The 22,278-nt window shown below is 49.6% G+C and overlaps 1 protein-coding gene across 1 annotated transcript; it reads right to left on the bottom strand.

Moving 5' to 3' along the window:
* Window positions 1-12,251: 12,251 nt before the first annotated feature.
* On the bottom strand, window positions 12,252-21,648 carry NRN1 (neuritin 1). The gene is made up of 3 exons (XM_017526764.1): window positions 20,962-21,648; window positions 16,562-16,706; window positions 12,252-13,460 (listed from the first exon to the last, which is right to left on the bottom strand). Exons 1-3 carry the CDS (start codon window positions 21,014-21,016, stop codon window positions 13,232-13,234), a joined length of 429 nt encoding a protein of 142 aa, XP_017382253.1. The 5' UTR covers window positions 21,017-21,648; the 3' UTR covers window positions 12,252-13,231.
* Between the last annotated feature and the right edge of the window lie 630 nt (window positions 21,649-22,278).

Raw genomic sequence — 22,278 nt, 5'->3', positions numbered from 1 at the left:
GTTTTCTGTCTAACCTTAGCCCTGCATCAGAGACTTCATTTTGCTCCTCTCCTCAGCTTCCTGGGGGAGAAAGGGCAGGAAAAGAACTCAGGGAAGCTGCTTTCCAACTGGAGCCAGTCAACCCCAAAGACACAAGTGGGAAACCTGAATGGTGTTGCCATCACAGGCAAAGTTTGCCTCTTGATTCCTTTAGCTGTGGATCCATACACCCCCAGTCACACAGAGCCCTGTGGCAACATTTACTCATGCAGTCACAGGTTCCTGCATGGCTCCTGCACCCCTCCGCAGGCTGTGAGGAAGGTGGTTTGTATCAGCTTACTTTCTGCTCTTCTGGATGGTTGAGGTCAGCCTCATGAGATCCTCTGCAGGTGCTCATCTTCTCTTGCTCAAGGGTCCTGCCAACTGTGAACTCTTCTCTCCTCACCTCCAATGCAGGGGGATGGGTAATTCCAAAGCTCATGTATACACCAGAGTCACCTTTTTAGGTTTTGTCCACCTTCCTTTGGGGTCTTTTTATAACACAGCTGCCCACATGAAGAGAAGAAAGTCAGCACCAAGCCGATGGACTCTGACACCATCTTATCTCTGACACGATATTTTATCTCTGACACCATCTCTGTGACTTAACTTCGCTAGGACTGAGCTTGCTCACCTGTAAAATGGATCACAATAGGACCAACATCATGGAGGTGTTGATGAACTAAATTATTTAAGTGGAAAGCAGTTAGAACAGCACCTGACCCCTCATGTGTCCAATGTGTTAGCTCTTCCTAATAGGGGTGGTCTACTACAAATACTGAAAAGGACTCTACTGTGGGATCTCACTTGAAGAATTTAGAGGTCTATAAAAGACTGGGAATTTAGGGTTCCCAGTCTTTTGGCTGGCTCCTGAGATATATCTTGGACGATGAATGTGGGAGCATCTGAATTCTTCTTTCTCTAATCACTCAGGTTGTCTACTTCATTTTTGAGTAGAGCCCCTTCAAACACATCCATTTTTATTTTCATTATGTCTGTTATTTTTTCCTGGTGACAAATAATGTGTTTTGAGCTCAGCTCCATGTTGCCCTATCTATTAATATATCCTTTCTTTATTGCCAGGACAGGAAGCCTGAAAACTACACTTCCCAGAATCCTTTGCCTACTGCTTCCTGTTAACTTCTGCCAATGGGAGGCTCTGGCAGGAAATTTGAAGGTGGGAGGAAAGTTGAAAAGAGGTTTCTCCCTTCAGCTTCTGGGGGTGTCTTCAGCTGTGCAAAGGCAGCATAGTGTCATAATGGCCCTGTTGTGGTTGCCATTGTCCCATTTACTCTTTTCAGACTTAATCACTACAGTGGTTCCCTACTAGTCTTTGAATAACATTACTTCTCTTTATGACTCTTCTCCTGTTTGTATATTTACTGCTATTTTCCTAAACCACTTCCAGATTGGCAGGAATCATTGTTTAAAGACTTTAGATGCTCAAAGAAGTTTAGTATGTGCTATACAAAATGACTGAAATCTCTAAAATCCTTGTTTTAAAAAATCTTAAAGGCTGGGTACAGTATGGCTCAAGCCTGTAATCCCACCCCTTTGGGAGGCCATGGCAGGAGAATCACTTGAAACCAGGGGTTAGAGACCAGCCTGGGCAACACAGGCAGACCCCTGTCTCTACAAAAACCTAAAAAACTTAGCTAAGTGTGGTGGCGCACATCTGTAGTTCCAGCCACTCAGGAAGCTGAGGTGGGAGAATCGCTTCAACCCAGGAGGTGGAGGTTGCAGTGAGCCAAGATCATGTCTGCACTGCAGCCTGGGTGACAGAGCATGACTCTGTCTCAAAAAATGACAACAACAACAAAAAACTTACAAACAAAACCTATCAAAACTCACACGAACACATAGGGACCAGTGAACAAATATTACAGATTAAAATGAAAGACTATGCTAGATGCACTTTATTAGCTATCTGTTGCTGCACAACAAATTATCCTTAGTTAGTGGCTTAAACAGCAATCATTTATTATTTCTCATGGTTTCTGTGGGTAAAGAATTTCAGAACAGTTTGGTTGGATGGTCTTGGCTCTGGGTCTCCATGAAATTACAGTTCGATATCAGCTAGGGCTGCAGTCGTCTAAAGTTTTGACTGGACTTGGAGGACCTACTTTTCAAAATGGCTCACTCCTGAAGCTGGCAAGTCAGTGCTGGCTGTTGGCAGGAGGTCTTAGTTCCTTTCTATGCGGGCTTCTCTACAAGGCTGCTTGAATGCCTCATAGCATGGCAGCTGGCTTCCCCCAAAGAAAGTAATCCAAGAGACCAAGAAGGAAACTGCAATACCTTTTATGATTTATCCTTGGAAGTCAAATGTCATTACTTTATTCATATTCTATTGGTCACACAAGGCCAGCCCTGATTCGTTGTGCAAAGTGACTACACGCAGGAACATATACCAGGAGTCAAGTTCACTGGAAGCCCTTTTGGACGCTGGCTCGCATGTGCACAGTCACTGTGTATGCATTAGGTGATGAGCGCATAGTCCAGGTGAAGATGAAACATGGGAAACTCTCCTTTTCCAACAAGGGAGCGGGAAAGTTATAGATTTCAAGAGTTCCTTGAATGAGAGAGAAGGAATGAAGGGAGGAACATGAGTCTTTCACGTTTCCGTGTAGCCTATGAGAAAATATAACAAGCTAATGAAATGTTGAGCCAGTTGTTCTGAAAGGCATGAACAGGATGTATTCAGTTGCTTCTTTTCTCTTTCCCTTTTGTTTTAGCCATCATTTTTTCATTCCCTCTTGTCAGCATTACTCTGGATGTACCTACATTGGTAGGTAGGAACTCCATGAAATGCAGCCAACAATTTTATATCCCCACTCACCAGGAATACACACGCAGGCTGCTGAGGGGGAGTTTCTAAGGGAGAAAAGGCATTAGCAAGAAGTAGCCCAGAGAAGTGTTGGCATTAGCAACACCTTTATTTATTTTAAAGTTAGAACATGCAACTACATATGTGTGAGGAGGTAAGGACTGGAAATGTTCTTTACTCAGTAATCATCTGTGCCAGGCACAGTTGCAAATACTGTGGGAGGTTCAAAGATGGGTGAGACATAGTTCCTGACCTCAAGGAACTTATGGTTTAAAGACAAAACGGATCAGCACTCATCTAACTGTGATACAAAATTAAGAACCACAAGGGGTTATTGAGGGGCATCCCAGTAATTCTGACCAGGGGATCAGAGAAGGGTTCATGCAAGGTTGAGCCTGAGAGGGGTCTTGAAGGAATAGGACATGCACAGGTGAGCGGGAGGCACCGGGGTGGAAGTGCAATCTATTTTAGCCTGGAAGAACTAAATGTGCAAAGGCATGGAAGAGAGGAGGGGATATGTCAGTCGAAGGAGTAACAAGGAAGGCAGTATGGCTGCAGTGCATGGGTGGGAAACGCAGAGGGCTCTGGATGGGGAGGAGGATGGCAAGATGAGATGGAACCAGATCCTGGTGAGTCTTTGGTGCCACACAGGGCGTCAGAGTCACTCAGCAATGATTCAGCAATGGAAAGGAAATGAAGATTCTTAAAGAAGGGAAATGGCATTTTCACACCCATGTAAAAATGGGAGAATTAATACCAGAGACACTGAGACCAAAATGTGTGTCTCTGGTTGAAGAAATTATGACTATTTAAATTTTTCCCCTTTGAGACACCTGCAGTTTCTAATTTTCCCATAGTGAGTGTGGACACGTGGTGAAAATTTTAAAATAGAATACATAAAATAGTTTTTAAAGGGTAAGATACACATAGGGGAAAAGGAGGAGGCCAATGAGAATGGACTGTCTGCTGTTGGTAGGGAAGAACCTAGCTCTGGAGGCCACAGGCTGGAGGCCAGCCAGGAGGAAGCCAGCAAAGAGGGGAAGGAGAGGATCTCATTCATGTATCCCCCGAATATCTGTTGAGTATCTGCCTTGGGCTGGGCACTGTTTTAGGAATTTGCTGGAGAAATGGCTGAGTGCAGAAAAGGATGGACAGGGAAGGGGGTTTTCTTTTAGGCTATGAGAGATTTGAGTGTGTTTGTAAGCTCAGGGGAAGGAGCATGCGGAGAATGAAACACAAAATGGCAAAAACATGGAAAAGATAAAAGATGAAGTCCGAGAGCCAATCAGAAGGAATAAGATCAGATTTGCAAATGCAGTGTGTATATGTGTGTGTGTGTGTATGTGTGTATTTGTGTCTCAGAAAATATCTCAATTAGAGAATATATAATTATGAATATCTGTATAAGTGGGTACACACGAGCACATTTTGGGTCTGAATTTACAGTGACTACTGAAGATAAAGATTTGGGCAGAGTTGGAGGCATTTTTTCTGCTGTCTATAAAAGTGCCCAAGGGCAATTCAGAAATAGGAAACAATATACGACAACCCCTATAAACAAAGCAAGTGAGGAAATGCAGTTTTCCCATGTTATGCTCCAAAGAGCAGAAAATATTACAAGAGGATGGAAGAAAAATGGTTACAGAGGAAAACACTCTGCCCAAAGGGTGTGGTGATACCAACATGACTGCCCAGCTGGCTGGGAGTTTAGAAGCCTCCCGGAGGCCTGGCCACCGCATGGCTGGACCATCATACCTCTGGATTGGGGTTGATGGATGTGCCTCCCATGGGCTTTGATGCTCTTTACCCTCTTCAAAATTGCCTGTTTTAAAGAATTTGTGTTTGGCCAGAGTTAAATGATCCACTTTGCTTGGGATTTCTCTCCCTGACTCAGGGAGAGCACAATCCAACTTGTTTCAGGTGACAGCCTAAGGGAGGAAGTGGAGGACTTTGAGGACTGTGAGAGCCAATTTTTATAGTCAATTGCTAAAGCTCAGCTGACCCTTCCAGGAAATGGAAAGACTGAGCAGGCCCAGGCACGGCAGTCTGCGGCAACTGGGTCAGGAAGGTGCGCTGAATTTAATTACCCAGCCTGGCATCCCCTTGAGCTTGCTTGCTTGGTGTTGCTTCTTTCTTAATCAAGAAGAGACTCCCATGGTGGTGTCTTAATGTAAACAAAGCAATTTGTGACTTGATTAATAAATCAAAGATGGACAAATCTGTCCTTTTCTCCCTTCTCCCCTTTACCAGGGACTTGGACTATTTTAAGGAGTGTCTTTCCATGCGAAAGGCAGTGGCTGCCTCAGGTTTATCTGGCTTGGTGTCTTTCTGTGTTTCTCCCTTCTTATCACCTCCACAGCAAGGGATTCATTCCAGGCATTCCATAGAGGCTAGACCCATTCCTTCTGTGCCCTGGGAAATGTACAAGGTTGGAAATGCCACGCCCCTTAAAAGCAATCCAACATGCGATTTGTCCAGGTGATGAGGTATGTAGCTAATATTAGTAGCTGTGATTTGTCAAGAGAATAACTACCTGGTGATAGATTTTTCATGAATGTATCTCAAGTCATCTATCACTGTGACAATGAACTTTTCATATCTGGGCAGTCCTGTGATGGTTACAGAAACCAAGAACTCCTTTAATAGAACTGCATGTCTATTAAATTACAGGAGGGAAAGAATGCAAATAGGAAGCTCTTGCAGCGAAAAGAGGCACAACAAATGTGAAAAAATAACAAAATAATTCTATGCTGAGACATCGTGAAAAATCAACACGTTTGTGTGTGTGTATGTGTGTGTTTTGTTTGTTTGCTTTTGTCCTTAGAAATTTATTCTGCAATGTCTTCTTTTTCTGACAAACACCATCACCCCAGGCTGAAATGAAGCTGCCACCTCCCCTGAATACACTCATGGGCAAAGAAGGGCCCTGAGAAATCCCTAGTACGTGTATATCCTGAACTCCCAGGCCTCTCTGGATGTGATGTATTCCCCGAACTAAATTGGTACAGTGCAAATAATGACTTGTACTAGTTTTCTATTTGCAGTTTTAACAAATTACCACAAATATGCTGGCTTAAATAATATGATTTTATTATCTTGCAATTACTTCTGAAGGTCAGAAGTCTGACATGGGTTTCACCGGGCTAAAATCACATTTCCCTCTGAAGACACTAGGGAGGAATCCGTTTTTTTGCTTTTGTCAGTTTCTAGAGGCTGACCAAATTCCTTGGTTTCAGGCCTTTTCCTTCTGTCTTCAAAGCCAGCAAGGGTGGGTTGATTCTTCCCATCACAGGACTCTGACCTCTTCTTTCTTCCTTTTCCACTTTTAAAGGCCTCTGTGATTACATTGGCCACTAGGGACAATCCAGGATAATCTCCATATTTTAATGTCAGCTGATTTAGCAGTCCAATTCCACCCGCAACCTTAATTCTCTTTTACCACATTAACTAACTTATTAACAGGTTCCAGGGACTGAGTCATGGACATTTTTGCAAGGCTCTTTTTCTGCTTACCACAGGACTTAAATTTCTTTGTTGTTGAGTTTTTCTTTGTGTTAAGCTCTCTTTTGCCTCAAAATAGTAACAGAACAAGCAAAGCGAAGTGATCTCTTAAAACAGGTTCCCAAAACAGATTAGCTTTCAAATGTCAGCTCTCCCTTTCTTGCTACTTGCTGGTCTTGGGCAAGTTACTAACCTCTCTCTAAACCTCAGTTCCTCATCTGTAAAATGGGGATAATACAGCCCTCTTACAGAAATTGCAAAGGAGATGGGATGATGTTTGCAAAGCTTTACCATAACACCTAGCATGTAGTAAGTGCTCAATGAAAGTTAAAGTTTTTAAAAAGTTAGAGGAAATGGGGTGGGGTGGGAGCAGTGAGAGAGAAGAGACAGTACTATCTGGATCTTTGTACACGGAATCCCCCCAGATGGTTCAGCCTTCCTTGTTGCTCTCCCTGCATTGAATCCTGCCCGTAGAAGCCTCCCAGGCACTATGGGTGGGAGAAGAAAAGTAAAGTTCAGCTGTCATCTTTGCACCCTGTTCTGTGGCTGCTGTTTTCTTTTCCTTTGCTGCCTCCTTCCACCGCTGGCCCTCCACTGCAGACAGGCCAGGGGATCGCAGCCTTGGGGTATAGCTGGCTCAGGCTGAGTGTCCCGACGGAAGCTGCAGGAGCAGTGGGGAGACACATAGCTGAGCCCCACTTCTGCCGGTTCACAATCACTCGCTGAGCCAGCCCAGTGTGGTCCAAGTCCTAAACTCCCCAAGGCGTTTTGATTAGATTAGCCAGTGGAAGCCAGGGTTTTCCAGGACTAATTATTCCTGACTTTGCACAAAAGTCACTCAGTGTGCAGGCCTTGTCACTGCGCCTGGGGAGGGGGCCCAAAGTCCAGCTGGCCTTTTCCACACCAGTGCAGGAGGACACTCTGGTGATGATCAGGGGCTGAGAGGGACCCAGGGAACCTAATGCAGATGGTGGGAAAGCCTGACCTTTCAGGGCAGCAAGGTTTACTTACTGGGTTGATAAAAAAAAAAAGCAAAAAAGTGTTAGCATACAGTGTTGATGAGGATGCAGGGAAACTCTGCATCCTTTGAGAAAGTAAACAAACATTTCTCAGATTAAAAGCACACATATGTACCTTTCTGCCCAGCAATCCAACTTTAGCAAACCTATCCTATTGAAGAAATTAAAATACTAGTACATAATGTTCTTTGAACAGAAATATTTGTGAACACAATACTTGCACAGTACAAAAAAACCTTGAAAAACTTAAATATCCATCAATAGAAGGAGTTATACAGCCATTTAGAAGGAAGCATTTAACAATTCCTCTTGAGGAATTTGTTGCAGAGAAGCACATATTACAATTTTGCAAAAATGAAACAAAGCAAAAGCCCCAAGCCACCCTCCGTATGTGTATGTGTGTACATGTCTATAGCAGCACAGGAAAAACATGGAAGAACACACATCAACCTGCTACCATTTATTAGTGGATGGAAGAATTTTTTTTCTCTCTTGAATTGCTTCATTATTTACAATAACTTTGTTATCTTTTTTTAATGTTGGGAGAGAAATTTAAGATAAATGGTTGGGTGGTGGTGAGGAAGAGACACTGTCAAGGAAGATAGAGAGGAATCACTTGCAGGGAGAACCTGAAGACTCCAGTTGGGGGTTTGCAGAAAGCAAAAGCGGGGGGTCTGGTCTGGGCTCTGAAGCAGGGTGGGGTGGAACAGAATCTGGGGGTGGCTCAGGCATTGTTGAGGCATCTATCTATTTTAACTCAAGGAGCTTATCTAGAGCATCCTTTGAGAAGGCCAGAGAGGATGGTGGAGCGATGGGTAGTAGCCTGTAGCAAGAGGAATTTAAAACATTTTACCATAAAGAATAACTGCCCCCTAAGTATTAACGGAGTGAGGTCCTCAAGGTTATTTTGAAGAATTGGGTGAGATTCACCTGAGGAAATTAAATTAATAACACCTAGCAGGAGGCAACTGGCATGTTGTCCGAGAGTTTTACCCATACTGTCCCATCGATACAAAGTACACTCCTATGAGGTAGGTATGATTATCCCCATTTTGCAGAGGAGGAAACTGAGATATAGCGAGGTTCAGTAACCGGCCCATGGTCATGCAGGTGGGAACAGGAGTCTTCCGGCTCCGAAGTTCTGGCTCTTGGAAGCCACACTAAAGGCTGCATTCTTCCAGGGCGCAAATCTGGACGGAAATATTAGAAATTTGGACAGAAATAGTGTACTCTCCTCCCCTCACCCCTTGGGGCTGGAGTGGGGCGAAAGCCCCTTCTCCGTGAGCCTGCTGGGATTGCCAGACTTCGGTGGTGGCTGAGCTGAGGTTCCACTCTCCTGGGGCTAGGCAGGGCTGGGTTCACTTTCCGCCCGCCAGCATTCCGGTTTGAGAGCAGAGGCTGCCCAGGCGCTGACCTCAAAAAAGGGTCCCTGTGGGGGTTTTCTCTACTGTTCTCTCCTGTGATGGAGGGGTTGGTGGTGGGAACCGCAAGCTACAGAATTACAAAGTTCCCAGACTCCCTGGCCTAGGGAGGTACAGTAAGTGACTTGGAGGTTTGGGGGTTGTGGGGAGGTGCCTTCCAGAGCCCCGCAGCTGGCGTCCTCAGCCGCTCATTTCCATTCCCGCCCCCACCCCTCCCACCCCGGTCCACCACCTGGTTTTTACGTCTGGAGCGGGGATGAGGGTCGTGGGTGGCGGAGTCTCGATGGGGAGGAGATCAACGGTTGGATTTCCCTTGGTAGGTGTTCTGAGAGGCCAGGAATCCTTCCCTCGCGTGACCCTCCCTGGGTCGGGGCCGGTGACAGTTCCAGAGGACCGGCCGCCAGCGCTTCAGAGCTTGAGACCCTGTATTGGAGGGAAAAGTAGGGGTGATGGGGAGAGAATGGTTGGATACTTTCCTGGTATTTGAGGGAGAATTCGGCAAGGGGGAAATTCCTGCCTCCATCTTTGCCTGGCTCATCGGATTTCCTGGGGTGGGCTCCGAGAGAGGGCTCTGGGCTGGCGCTACTGCCAGCACTCTGGCTTGGTCCGTCCAGCGCCAAGGCAGCAGGTCCCCTGCGGTCATGGCCCTCTGGGATTCTGATTACGGTGGAAAGATCTCTGGATCCGCAGAAGGAGAATCTGCCTTGAGGTTCTTGTGCTCATTTGCTTCTCTGAGGGCCTGAAAGAAAATAAGTCCCCAAATCATCTTTGTCCCTTAGCTCTAGCCCAGGGCTCTATCTCCATCTCCAAGTATCTCCATCATCATCTTCTGTGTTTCAGATGATCGCCCACCTCTCTTCCCTTGTAACCCTACTTCGGGATCTTTTTTCCCTCTCGTTTCTTCCCGTGTCCCCCATTTTCCACGCTAGAGTCCTTTTTCTCTGGCCAGTTTCCTCCCTCCCTCCGATTTCCCTTCCCACTGGCCCTGGAGTTCCTTGGGCCCAGGGTGGGCTCTGGAACTGGCCTGACATGTTCACAATAAGGATGGTCAGACATTACACTTAAGTGAACTACCCTGCCTTGAACCTACTCGATCAGGGGATGTGATGAAGAGGTCCTTCTCTAATCCCAACAGCTCTTCAAAGGCTCGAAGCCAGCCTGAGTGGGCCGCTTGGAGAGCCATGGGCGGTGTGAAGACACGAAGAGGCTGCTTCGACGTGGGGAGGAGGAATGTATGACGATGTCCTCCGTGCCTGAAGCCCACTGCGTCCCACTCCCAATACTCCCACCGCCTCATCAATGGGGCATGCTCGCCCTGGTTAATTAATGTCACCTCCCCGAACTGCCAACAAGACTAGCCGCTTTGCTGCTTAAAAACGATAACATCAACGAACATATGGAGATGTCATCATGATTAAACAGCAAATTATAGTCGAAGACGGAGCGATAATAAGCTATAACAATCAGCACAAGAAGAAGAAACGTTCTCTAAAGCGCCAGTTGCGGAAGCCTGCGTTTCCAAGACTGCAGCCTTGAGTTCCCGGGGATGGCTCCATGCGCACGTGAGCGTGGTCCTCGGCTTGGGACAGGCGAGGGAGCCCCAGACAGGACCACCAGGTTTAGAGAATCCCAGGGTGATCTGGGACTCTGCGGTGTGAGTGCTTGGAAGGGTGTGGAGGGGCTGGGGGAGGGGATAGGGCGCCCTTTCTCTAGGGCGGCCCCGCCTGGGAAGCAGTTGGAACCGCAGTAGGAGCCCGGGGTTCCTAGAGAAGAACCCTGTTAGGGGAGCAAACGAGCCCGCTCTTCCAGTCCCCGCCCCTTCGTCCCTTCTGCCACTCCCTCAGCCTCGCCTCTTCCTAGATCTTGCAGGAGATTGATTTCTGAGTAGGAGGCCCGCGCTGCTACAGGAGGGGCGTCCTCTGTGGGTCTTGGGGGTCTCCCTTCTCCCCACAGTCGGAGCAGAAGGGCTCCTGCCTTTTATTTTGATAATCAGTGGCCTTAGTTGTGAGCACTCGTTTGCCCCCAATTTGCAGAGGAAAAGATACCGTTAGGAGCGGAGTGCTATGAAGGCAAAAATGGAGAAGACCCTCCCTCTTTATCCTGGTTCTCCCCCTCCTCATTAAATAGATTCTAATTTAAGATAGTCACAGACATTCTAATTTGAATTCCAGGGGTTGCACTCCGGTTAGAATCATCCTATTTATATGTAGACCGAAAATAACGGTTGAAACGAAACAAACAAAATGCGACTATTTTCCAAAACCCCGAGCGTTTGCTGGCGGGTGACCACCCCGCGGAGGTAGCGCGGATCAGCTTTGGTTTTGACTGAGAACCCGGGATCAACGGAGGAGGGAGCAGGGTGGAGGGTAGCAGGCGAAATGATTCCCCGGAGTGGCCCGCGCGGCGCGTGCGTGAGCGCGCTGCCGTAATATATGCTGCCATTAAGAATCCGCGCAGCTTCCAGCGCTCCGGGCGTAGGTACCCATGTGTTGCCTGAATTCAATCCGTGGGGGGAATGCAGATTGGGCTGCGACCCACTGGGTTTGATTTATGAACTGTTACACTAGCGATTGTTTACACATTGCATTTCAGAGCCAGGGTGCACCCGCCCCGCGGCGGGCTGCGGGCTTCTCAGTGCGGGAACCTGCTGCAGCCTCCTCGGTCTCCCTCCATTCTCCTCCCTCCCCCACACACCCCGGGAGGTCCTGCAACTTCCTCCCACAGCCACCTTCTCCAAGAAATCAGATTTCGATTTCTCTGAACCCAGAGACCTACACGCAGTTCTCCCCTCCCCTCCCCCACACGCACACGCCAGGCCTGCAGCCACCGGACCCGGGTCGCCTCTGCCCCTGTTTACTCCGGAATCTTTACTTCTCCGTGAGGCCATGCGGGGCCTATAAATAGGAGAGGTGGAAGCAGCCCTTCTGCCTGATCAATAGGGCCCGTCTCCTCGCCGTTTCAGCCGAGCTGTCTTATTAATTATGAAAGGATTCACCTGATCCCTGCCAGGGAGCACAGCCTCTCGGCCCCTCTACTGGAGCCCTTAATGGCGGTTCCTTTGCAAGCTGCCTTTGGCCACCGCAGAGGAAGAGGCGAATCGTGGTTAGGGCCGGGCCTGCTAGGATCGTGGTTAGGGCTCCGATCCGCCTGAGGCAGGGGCAGCCGGCCGGCCACTGGCATTGTCTGCCAGTGCGAGCAAGCCCAATTCCTCTAAACCTCAATTAGTCTCTGCTTTGTGATTAATTTAAAAACAGCTTTCATTTTCTTTTTCTTTTTTTTTTTTCAAGGAAGCAGGATTTCGGAGAAGTGGTCAAGTGGCGTAAGTGAGGAGGGTCTGCTTGAAGGTGGCAGGTGTCCAGCGGCTTCCCGAACAGGTGAGCTTATCACCTGGAATCATGTGTCCCTTCAGGTACCCCGAGAACTGGGCCAAGAAAGCAGGGTTGGGGTAGGAAACAAACGACACCCCCATTTCAAACAATAACTTTTATTTTATACTTCTCTATACTTTGTAGCAAATCTGGTTTTTTGCTGAATTTAATTTATAATAAACTTTTTAAATTACATCTCTCTCTCTTTTTTTTTTTTAAAATCAAGGCTCTTTTATGTCAAAATCTTTTTAAGCTATATTTTAGATTAACATTTAACATCCCCCCCTTGTGATCTATACCGTTGGATAGTCAGATATTACTGTGTGTGTAACAGCTAAAACAAGAGGGAGGCGGGAAAATAAAGGCAGTGGACTTGGACGGATGCATCAACAACAGCAGATAAAGCTAACCCCTCAGTGACCATAGCAGCATGTCTTCTGGAAGCCTTTACTCTTACCCCAGAGATTTCCTCAGCCCCTTCCCTCTCTCCCTCCTATCCTTCAAACACAAAGCCAACAGTCTGTCCTTTCGCTTTTCTTGAGGAGAAATGTGCAGTGGAAATGATCAAAACAAGATACTGTGGAAGAACGACGTGAGCGTGAATTATTCACCATATGCTTCGCCGGTGGACATCTCTCTTGAATTCATTCCCCTGGCCTTCTCCTCTCCTCGCCTTCCTATTAGGAGGAGCCCATCATTTTTCATGGTACTAGCATGATTATAGTAGGTGGCCCAGGGCCGTTCCTGAGATTCTTTTGCCAAACAAAAAAAAATTTAATAATAATAAAATTAAAACATGGGTTGGGTTTGCCGTTTTCTTATTTGTGTGTGAAGACGGACTAAAGCTGAGGTCCGATTTTGGCTGTGCTTGCTTGCTCACTGATTGGGGACATTTGGCAAATAAAACACAAGAAATCAAACGAAATGAAAAAGAGAATCAGGATTTCCCACAATCCTATATGAGTGTTTTCAGCATCACAGAGAATCACAACGTCCCCAAAGAACGAATGGATCTTCCTCTCGATTTCCGGGATCATGGAGTGAGTGTGGGTGGGCGCGCAGGGAGAGCTGGCCCCGCGCTCAGAAGGAAAGCCAGGTCGCTAAAGCTGCCGAGAGAGACACCAGGAGCACGGGGAGCGCCGGGATCAGGGACCCCGCCGCTCCGTTGCCGCTGCCGCAGAGTTCGAATAAGCTGCCTTGGATGTTGAGGTTTTTGGATTCTTTTCTCAGTTTATCCCACATATCTTTCGCCCCTTCCTGGCAATCTGTAAGGGCTGTGACCGTGCAGCTGTGGAAATCCTCCCAGTATCTGGTGAAGAACAGAACAAAACAGAAGTAGGTTCACTTGGGGAGCCTGGAGGACCCCGGGCCTGCACCCCAGCACCTCCCCACTCTCGGACCCGCAAACTTCCCGGGATGTCCCCTCCCTACCCCCTCTTCACCGCCCCGGCCCCTGGGCTGAGAGAGGTCGGGACTCGAGGGACCTCCGCCCACCCCAGAAGCGGCTGTCTAAAGCGGGTGTGTGTGTGTGGGGGGGGGCGCCCCCTCCTGCCTGGTTTTCCCTTCCAGATGCCTGGAGAGGACCCGGCAGCCGGGAGCCGGGTCGTGCACCCGCTGCGGCGCGCTGGCACCTCGGCCTCCGCAAACAGATTGCTCGCCCTCCTAGGGGAAAGCTAGGAAAACAGTGCTAAGCCTCGCAAGCTGCCGCCCATTAATGCCTCTTAGCTTGCAATACGGGTTACTACCTCTGAGTACGGCCCTCCCCTCCAGGCTTCTTACATTCTCCTCCCCCTAACTCCTTCTGTCTCCCTCCATCTCCACGCCGCAGTGCTCTCGCCTTCGCCCTTATTCTCTCCCTCCACCCACTACCTCTTCCTTTTGTTTTCCGTTCTCCTGATTTTCCCTTTCTTTCCTTTTCAGTGCCGCCTGCTTTCCTCTCTTCTGTTCCTCACTCCCTCTTCCTCCTCCCCTGGTCTCCACAGTCCCCGGCTCGGATTCGGCCTGGAGATTCTTGCTTGCCTCCCTCCTACCCCAGGTCGGTGAGTGTTAGTGGCGGGGCACCTGGGCCCTGCTTCGTAGCCTTCTTGCAAATCCCAGTGCCCCAGGCCTGAGAGTTGGGTCCCTCCTCTTTCAACCTCACCAGTCTTTTTCGTGGGCTTGGGCGCCCTGGGGCTTCCTCCCCACAGCCTTCAGGGCGCCAGCCCCCAAGGCTGGAAGTGCGGGGAGGCCGTAGTGCCGCTAACCCTCAAGGACCCCCTTTTCCCCCCGCCCCCGCCCCCCAACACTCGGTCCTCATCTTGCAGTTGGTTCCCGGAGCCCTGAGCCTAACTCAACCACTTCCTCCTCCCAGGCTCAGCTCCTAGACCCGCCCCCACAACCTTCATTCAACCTGTCCCTTTTGATTGTCCCCCTTTCTTCTGAAAATCCAAAATAGATCCTGAGACTAAATATAATTCCAACCCGTGATCGATTACTGGGGCGCTGTCTCCTTTCAGAGCTGGGTCGATCTGTGCCTCTCTGTAACTCCGGGCTGGCCCTCAGCCTCCCCCGGGCCCAGAGCACCAGGTCCCTGGCGCCTGCGCTCCACACAGTTCGTTTGTATTTTCTCCTCTCTCTTCCTTCTGCTGGCTGCCTGGACTGTAAGCGTGTTGAAGGCAGGCACTGTGTTGATTTATGAGGACTGGAGGGACTGCAGCATAGGGTTTCCAGGTTTCTGAACTTGTAAGAAACAGCAAAATTTGGATATCAAGAGACCCAGAGAGGACAGCTCTCCTGTAGAGCGTCTGTGGAATTGCACCTGGTAAAGGATGCCTAAGTTGCTCTTTTCTTTATGCATGCCCAGATGGGAACAAGGTGCTGAGGGACCTGGTAGAGAAGGTCAACTCCACCTGGGGTTGGGCAGAGGTGGGCTTCAGCTAGGTATTCAGCAACCAGCTCCCCCAACTGAGTAGAGCCAGGACCAAGCTGTGGCCTATGACCCCAGGGAGGAGTTCTCACTTTCCTGTTTTCCAAGACCAAAGTTCTGCTTAAAAATTAAAATAGCTTGGAATAAACAAGTTCTGGCAATTGACAGAGGATTTGGGAGCTGCTCTATGAGCAACCTTTTGTTGTCCTTATAGATACATTCTTATCCATCACCAGACTTTTAGAATTAAATGCCTTTGTCACTTTGAGGAGAGACTAACCACTTAGCTGCTTTGGCCACTAGTAGGCACTGGGGCATTTAGGAAAGAGAGTAGCCAAATTGGAACCCATTTAATTTATCAAAACCTAAACAAACATCCCTCCTTCCACCAGTCCCCTTTGCCCCAGTTCAGGAGAGAGGAAAGACTTCATAGTATACAAATGATGGCATAGAAAATGGTCACTCTAACCCCAGGGAATAAAGGACACAACTTGCCATGCCTTTATTGGAAGAGTTATTGTTGGGGGTGGGGGAACACAGGTGTTTTCCACCAAATAAAAGAATGTGTGTTGCAGAGGATGGGGCCATTTCTAAGGTCTGCAGCAGCTAAATTGCTGCAGGTCCACTGCACTAGTGCTCTTCTGGTTACCTTATTGCCAGTGGGAGCAGTGCTTTCCAGCCAAGCTCTGAGAAAACACCAGTGGACCTGGCTGGGAACTCCTACCCATCTCTCTTTACCTTTGAAGCTGTCTAGGTCTGGGGAGCCTGTGCAGATATGTAAAGGGGCAAAGGAAACAAGGAGGGTGGCATCCCAAACCTTGGAATCTGCTATAAACTCAACAGCCATCACCTGGACTTACTCTTTTTGGGTAAAGTCACTGGCACACAATAAGATATTGTTTCAGCTTCTCTCCTAGAAACGGGAAGGGAGACCCGTGTTTTCTTGCTGTACCAGCATTTTCTTTGTGTGTATTAGAGGGGGGTTTATCAAGGGAAATGAACAGAAGAGATGAGTAACTTTCCCTTCAGGCAAATATAGTATTACCCCAAACACTCCTCAAATCCAAGCCAAATGTTCTTCATAGAGTACGTGGCAGGTCACTCTTTCACACAAGAGGAAAGAATGACAAAGATTACTTCAAGACAGAGAGATTTTGCAGCACCAAGAACTGGTGGCAACTCTCCATGCCCCTTGCCCTGGGTCCCAGCAAGTTGGACTCGCGCACCTCTGTGCATCCCCCTGAGGCCGCGTAGAGCTGGGAGTGAGTCTGTATTGAAGGATCCTCCTTTATATCACACACTAGGCTGTGGGATTCCCTTGGGAAGTGCAGGATCTAACCCGGGGGCCTAGTCCTAGGCCTGGAGCAGGGAGTCAGAAGGCAAGAGGGAGTGGATTCGGATTCGCTCTGGCGCTGAACGCTGAGCGAAGGCAGGGAGGCCAGGCACTCTCTGACCTCAGCAGCGCCCCCCAAACCGGAGCCCAGCCTGCCAGAGAGGACACTTACGTGCACACGGTCTTGATGTTTGTCTTATCGTCCAGGCCCTGCGGGTAATTGGCCATGCTGTCGCCCAGCTTGAGCAAACAGTCCGAAAAGCCCTTGAAGACCGCATCGCACTTGCCCGCTGCTCTCACGGCCTGCACCAGATACGCTGCGGGGAGGAGGGAACACCGGTCAGCAGCGCCACGACTCCGCCCTGCCGCCCCACTGCCCGCCTTGGCAACCCAGGCTCCGCGCGGCCTCCTCACATAGGGCTGCCTCCCCCAGCGCCCAGCCTCGGGGCTCGCCTGTGATAATGATGAATAAAAGACTTGACCCAGGAATGTCCAACCTGCAGCGCCGCGTCTAGTGCAGATTGTCAGTGTGTGAGCAGGTGTGGGTGGGTGGGAGGTAGGTGAGTCCCTTTCTTTCCTTCAGCTCGCTCCCGCATCTCGCTCCATATCTTTTTCTGTTTCCATCGCCCCCTCTTCTCACCTCCCTCATCTCTTTTATTTCTCTTTCTCCTCACTCCCTCCTTCGTCTCCCAACACTTCACCAGCAAGCCCTTGTCACAGCTCTCGCAAGGCGATCTTCCATTTTGAGGTGACAGAAGGGGTCTGGGCTGCAGCGTGCGGGGGCGAGAACGGGGTGGGGAGACGGCAGGGCGTGGGGTCACGCAGCTGAACCCAACGCCACATCAACAGAATAAGCCTCAAGCTTGGCGCTCGGTGCTTGGTGGGCGCTCAGCAAACACTGCTGAATGAATGAACGAAGAGTCCCGGGAAGCCACCAGCAGTCGCCGGACTGGATTGTTTCAGTATAAAACCGATTGCCTACCGTGGACTCTGTATTCCAAGTGAGACCCTCGGATGCGCCCTCTCCCGCCCCACTGAAAAGAGAGCAGCCTAGGCGTCCTGAGACTAGGCGCGGGTGACGAGTGGTCTGGAGCGGACAATGCCGGAGGCCGGGCGGGGTCACGGAAGAGTCTGCCCAGGTCACCTCCGCAAAGGCCAAATCCACGAGTCTCTTCTCCTCCTCCTCTGTCTGCCACTCAGCTCCCCCACACACCCTTAATAACCCTCCCGCCCGCCAAAAAGCCCTTCTCCACTCGGGACAGCAGCCTTGAAAGGCTGTTCTTTTCCAGGTCCCAGTCTCTGCTGAGAGCTAGCTCGCCGCCGCCTGGGCTCCTGGCCCCAGCTCAGGGCTACCGGCAGAAAGGGGGCAGGGATAAAAGCTGAGCGGGGGCGGCATCGGCGGCGGCGGAGGAGGAGGAGGATGAGGAAACGCTGGCCCCACGAAGGTCCCAGCCCTTGGTCTCAGGGCAGCCAAACCCCGAGGCGCCGGACTGGAGAAACTGGCTCCAGGCTGTGGGCGCGCGGCGGTGGCCTTCTCTTCCCACCCTGAGGCAGACAAACCTGGTTGGAGGCTGAGTACCTAGCGGCCCGAAGCACCCCGGGCGCTGGGAGGGCGCCAGAGAAGCACAGATCTAAGCCGTTAGGGCGGGGAAAGAGGGGTACATCTCAGAATCGAAATCCGCACTGGCGCCCACGACCCTGGGCGCCGGCCTCGTCCTCTGCAGCGTTCTGGCGGCTGCGCCTGTGTGTGAATGTGTCCCGGGAGGACCGGACACCTCACTCCCCCGGCCCCCCACGCGGCCGCCTGTCACCGATCGCCGGGCCAGGCACCGAAGAGAAAGGTGACCGAACCCGTAGCAGCAGCCTCCGAGAGCTTAACGTTTGCAGATTGCTGCAGGAAGAGCGAGGCGGGCCTTGCGCTTTTTAATCCGGAACGGGAAGCGCTGGGTAAGGGACCAAGGTTAACTTCGACCTCCGCCTGGGCAGATACGTAAACCCTTCTTAAACCTCCCAGTTCACCTTACACCGAAAATTAAATACCTTTACGACGGCAATACTAACAAATCGAACACTGAAGTAAAATCTTGAGAATAAACGAATCTTTGTTATAAGAGAACTCGTTCGAAATGGAAGTACGCCCCACACATCTTCCTCTATAACGCATGTCACAAATACAGCTTTGATGCGAAGAAATGAAATAAAGTCCAATCTCCTTGTCCACGTCTCTCCTCACTCCTTACCTACACCCCCAAAACTCAGTGGAGAAAGAAGCCCCTAAAATGCATTGACTTTTTAAATGGGAATTGGGGCTCGCCGGGGGCGGGAGCGCTCTCGTCACGTTATCTTCCCAGGCGCTGCTGGAGAAGACCCTGCACACCGCGCATGTGTGATTGTGTGCGTGTGTAAAATAAGTCGTGAACATTTCTGTCTTTTGCAACTGTGACTCCTTGGACTCTAGCCTTCTCTGGGAGGCCGGGAGGCTGCGCGCGGGACGGATTTTGCAGGCGCACGCGTGCCAGTAGGTCGAAGTCCTGTGGCCCTCGCTGTCCTTCCAAAACCCTGCTTAGATGAGGCTCTGGCCGGTGACCCTGGCTCCTTCCCTGTCCTCTCTGCTGTCCCCTTCCTATGCAGTTTCCATCCGTTCATTCATTCGTTTGACCTTTCATTCATTCCGAACTTCCTCCAGCTGCATCTCCTTTCGCGTTCACCACACTCTTCTACCTCCCCGCCCCTCCCCAACCCCCACATTTCTTGCCAAATGTCAATGATTTGGGACAGCTCCCAGACATGAATTAATAAAGACCCAGGCTCTGGTGCAGGAAAGGGCAGACATTCGGGAACAAATACTCTCAATTTCAATTCCACAGCCAACAAATAGTCATTTTTGAATCGAGGTTAATGTGTTCAAAACGCAGTCCGCAGGCAAGACCACTGTCTTTTTTTTTTTTTTTTTTTTTTTTTTTTTTTTTCTTTGTTTTTTTTTTTTTTTTTTTTTTTTTTTCTTTTCTCCAAACGTCTCAAAGTAAGATTATTTCCTACAGGGAAAACAGAGTCCCAAATCTTCTCCGATTAAAATTTCTGTCTCAAAAACAACTCTGTCGCCTGCTCTCTAAAAATTAACAGGTTTATTGCAAAATGCCACATTCACTTATTTCCAACATTTAAGAAATTTGCTGCCATTAGAAATATTATTTATAGCAAGCTCTTTTCACTATTGTCAAAGATGCAAAATAACCAGATTTAAAGCATTGTCATTTTTTAGAATTAAAGGAAAACACCAACATCTTGCATTCACACCCTCTAAAATCCTTATAATGTTTCTGCAAAAGAAAACCAGATACTCAAAATCATGTCAGTTGCATAAAATCCCACTGCAAAGAATCCATTTTAATGCCCTGAGAACTCCAAACCTTGTTTTCTCCACATTTCTTACGGAAAAAACATGTTATGCATTCTCCTTTCTTGCCCCAAACCAATTACCTAAAGCACCCCCTCCCCCGAATACTGCAAGGATTTGTCTGCAAAGAATGCCACAGCCTGAACTGCTAGGAGGTAACAATTCTGTTTCAGGAGTTTCTTTTTTTCCCTCCTCTTGTCCATTCTATTAATAACCTGCTTCACTTTCACTTTTAGGCCACGTTAATTAATGTTCTGACCCAGCGTCAGAGAAAAGGGGTTTTCTAGTGCCCTCTCCTATATCTTTTCTTCATTCTGGATGGAAAAAATGTGAACTTTAAAAAGACCCTTGACAGTGTAACAACGACTCAACATTCCTTAACATAAAATGGGGACTAAATAAATCCTCCCACCACCAACCCAAAACAAACAAAAATAACGAACACCGACATGACATATTGCAAACACTTCTTAACCCTTTCCTATATATAAAATACAGATATTAATGTGTAAAATAGCAGGCAAATGCATCTAGAAAAGCATATCCACGTATATTTGGCTGAATTCATCCTCTTAAATGGTAAGCATATTAAAATATATGGTCTGGACTTTCTTATCACTCTCGATTTGCCCACCAGCCGGGTCTGCGGTGCCCGTGCAAACGCTGCAGCTAGGATAAGGAGGGGGGGAGGAGGGGCGGGAGAATGACAAAGTTCTAAATGCAGCAGTCTGTGCCCTGGAATATCTTTGCTTTCTGCACATAAACTTTCCAGTCCTGGCTGCCTAGCCATTTTGTTCCTGCATTCACCTTTCGACCCTTCAAAATAATATCTTGCAGTACGGCAGGGGCCAGTACATTGCCCCAGAGTGCACCAAACCTGGTCTAAACCTAGAAAGGGAAACAAAAATGGATGTGTGCTTTGGAAAAAAGGGGGAAAACCCCTGTCCAGAAAACGTCCGGCTGCACACATTTCCTGGTGAACATTTGGAATCTATAGCTTTAGGATAAACCGAACTGGGACGCGCAAGTCCCCAGGAGCTGATGCCACCACCCTCAGGGGTATGCCGGCTTCTCCGCACCCTGGGGCGGGCTCGCGGGTCCCCCTCCGAGCCTCCGGCCGGCCGGGCAGACTGCCTCCCGCCTCCAGCCTCCAGCCAGGCTCAGCGGCCACTTACCTATTTGCACCGCGAGGATCAGTGAAATATATCTGCCGTTCAACTTAAGTCCCATCCTACGTTTAGTCAAACCATTTGCGACCGCAGACCTTTAAATAGTTAGTTTAGAGAACGCGGGGGAAAGCCGAAAAATAGGCATTGCCAACAAGTTCCGGGAGCGACAGAGACTTTATGCACGGGGAAGGCAGAGGGAGGAGAGAAAGAGAGGGAGCGAGGAAGAGAGAGAGAGAGAGAGAGAGAGAGAGAGAGAGGCTGGGGAGGGGGGAAGAGCTGGGAATGGTTCACTCCATTAGGAGGGGGCGGAGGAAGTACAGCCTCACGCCCACGAGCAGGCCTGACGTGGGGGATGACACGGAATGATTTTTTTTTTTTTAATATAGACACCTTGGTAGAGAATCGCCATTTATAGTCATCAGAAGCTGAAATTAATCAGATATCTCCAATTAATGTGTGATCTGAACGAACTCTTGCCTCCCGAGGGTGACCACTTCCCCACTCTCACGGTCACCCCTGCCTCTTCCCCGTTCGGGGGGCCCCCCAACCCCGCCCCCTCCCTGCGCAGAGCAGGGGCTCCCCCTCCTTTCGCCGCCAGGAGCTGGGGAGTCCTGGCGCGCCCACTCGATTGTTTCAACCTTCTCCCCCTCCTCCATCAGCACCACAAAGAATCCAGCCCTCTCTCTCCGATGCAGGGGTGGGGGTGGGGGGTTAAAGGAGCCAGAGAGGGAAAAACAGCTAAGCTAGCTCGATTAATTCGAAAGCTCTCCTCGGACGCCCGCCCCCTGCGCTTGCCTACCCTCTTTTCCTCCAACCCAGCAGCTGAGCTCTGGGCGCAGCCTGGAGCGCGTGAGCACACAGCCCGGCCCCCCGCACAAGCGCGCGCGCGCGCACACACACACACACACACACACACACAGGCGCACGCCCGCCAGCCGCGCCGAGCGCCCCCATACCCGCCCGCACACAAGGCATGCGAGCGCGCGCACACGCCCAGGCCCCGGGGGTTTGGTCCGCACACGTGGGGCCCCAGAAATATACACCGCAGGCCCTCTGTGAATTTCACCACCTCCAACGCCCCAGCGGGCCACAGTCTGCTTCAGGGGACACAGCGACACCTGTTTTAGGGGGCGAGTAGGGCACCGGGGAAGGAGCCTCTGATAAGACAATTTTCGGATACTAGTGATTTACCAACTCTCAGCGCTTTAGGAAATTTCCAAGGCAAGCGCTAGTGTGCGGACTTCTTTCTAATCTTGATGCGCCTCTTGGGGTTATTTGTTGGGCTACACACACTCGAACCCACACGCACACACGTACATCACG

Source organism: Cebus imitator, unplaced genomic scaffold (assembly GCF_001604975.1).
Source record: "Cebus imitator isolate Cc_AM_T3 unplaced genomic scaffold, Cebus_imitator-1.0 Scaffold43, whole genome shotgun sequence".
Taxonomy (NCBI): domain Eukaryota; kingdom Metazoa; phylum Chordata; class Mammalia; order Primates; family Cebidae; genus Cebus; species Cebus imitator.
The sequence above is the reverse complement of the archived record's forward strand: the minus strand, read 5'-3'. Positions and strand labels throughout refer to the sequence as shown.

Coding starts and splice junctions, on each gene's coding strand:
- NRN1 (XM_017526764.1), bottom strand. CDS start 21,016: ATGGGACTTAAGTTGAACGGCAGATATATTTCACTGATCCTCGCGGTG. Junction 16,707..20,961: donor GATCCTCGCGGTGCAAATAG/GTAAGTGGCCGC, acceptor TCCTCCCCGCAG/CGTATCTGGTGCAGGCCGTG. Junction 13,461..16,561: donor AACATCAAGACCGTGTGCAC/GTAAGTGTCCTC, acceptor GTTCTTCACCAG/ATACTGGGAGGATTTCCACA.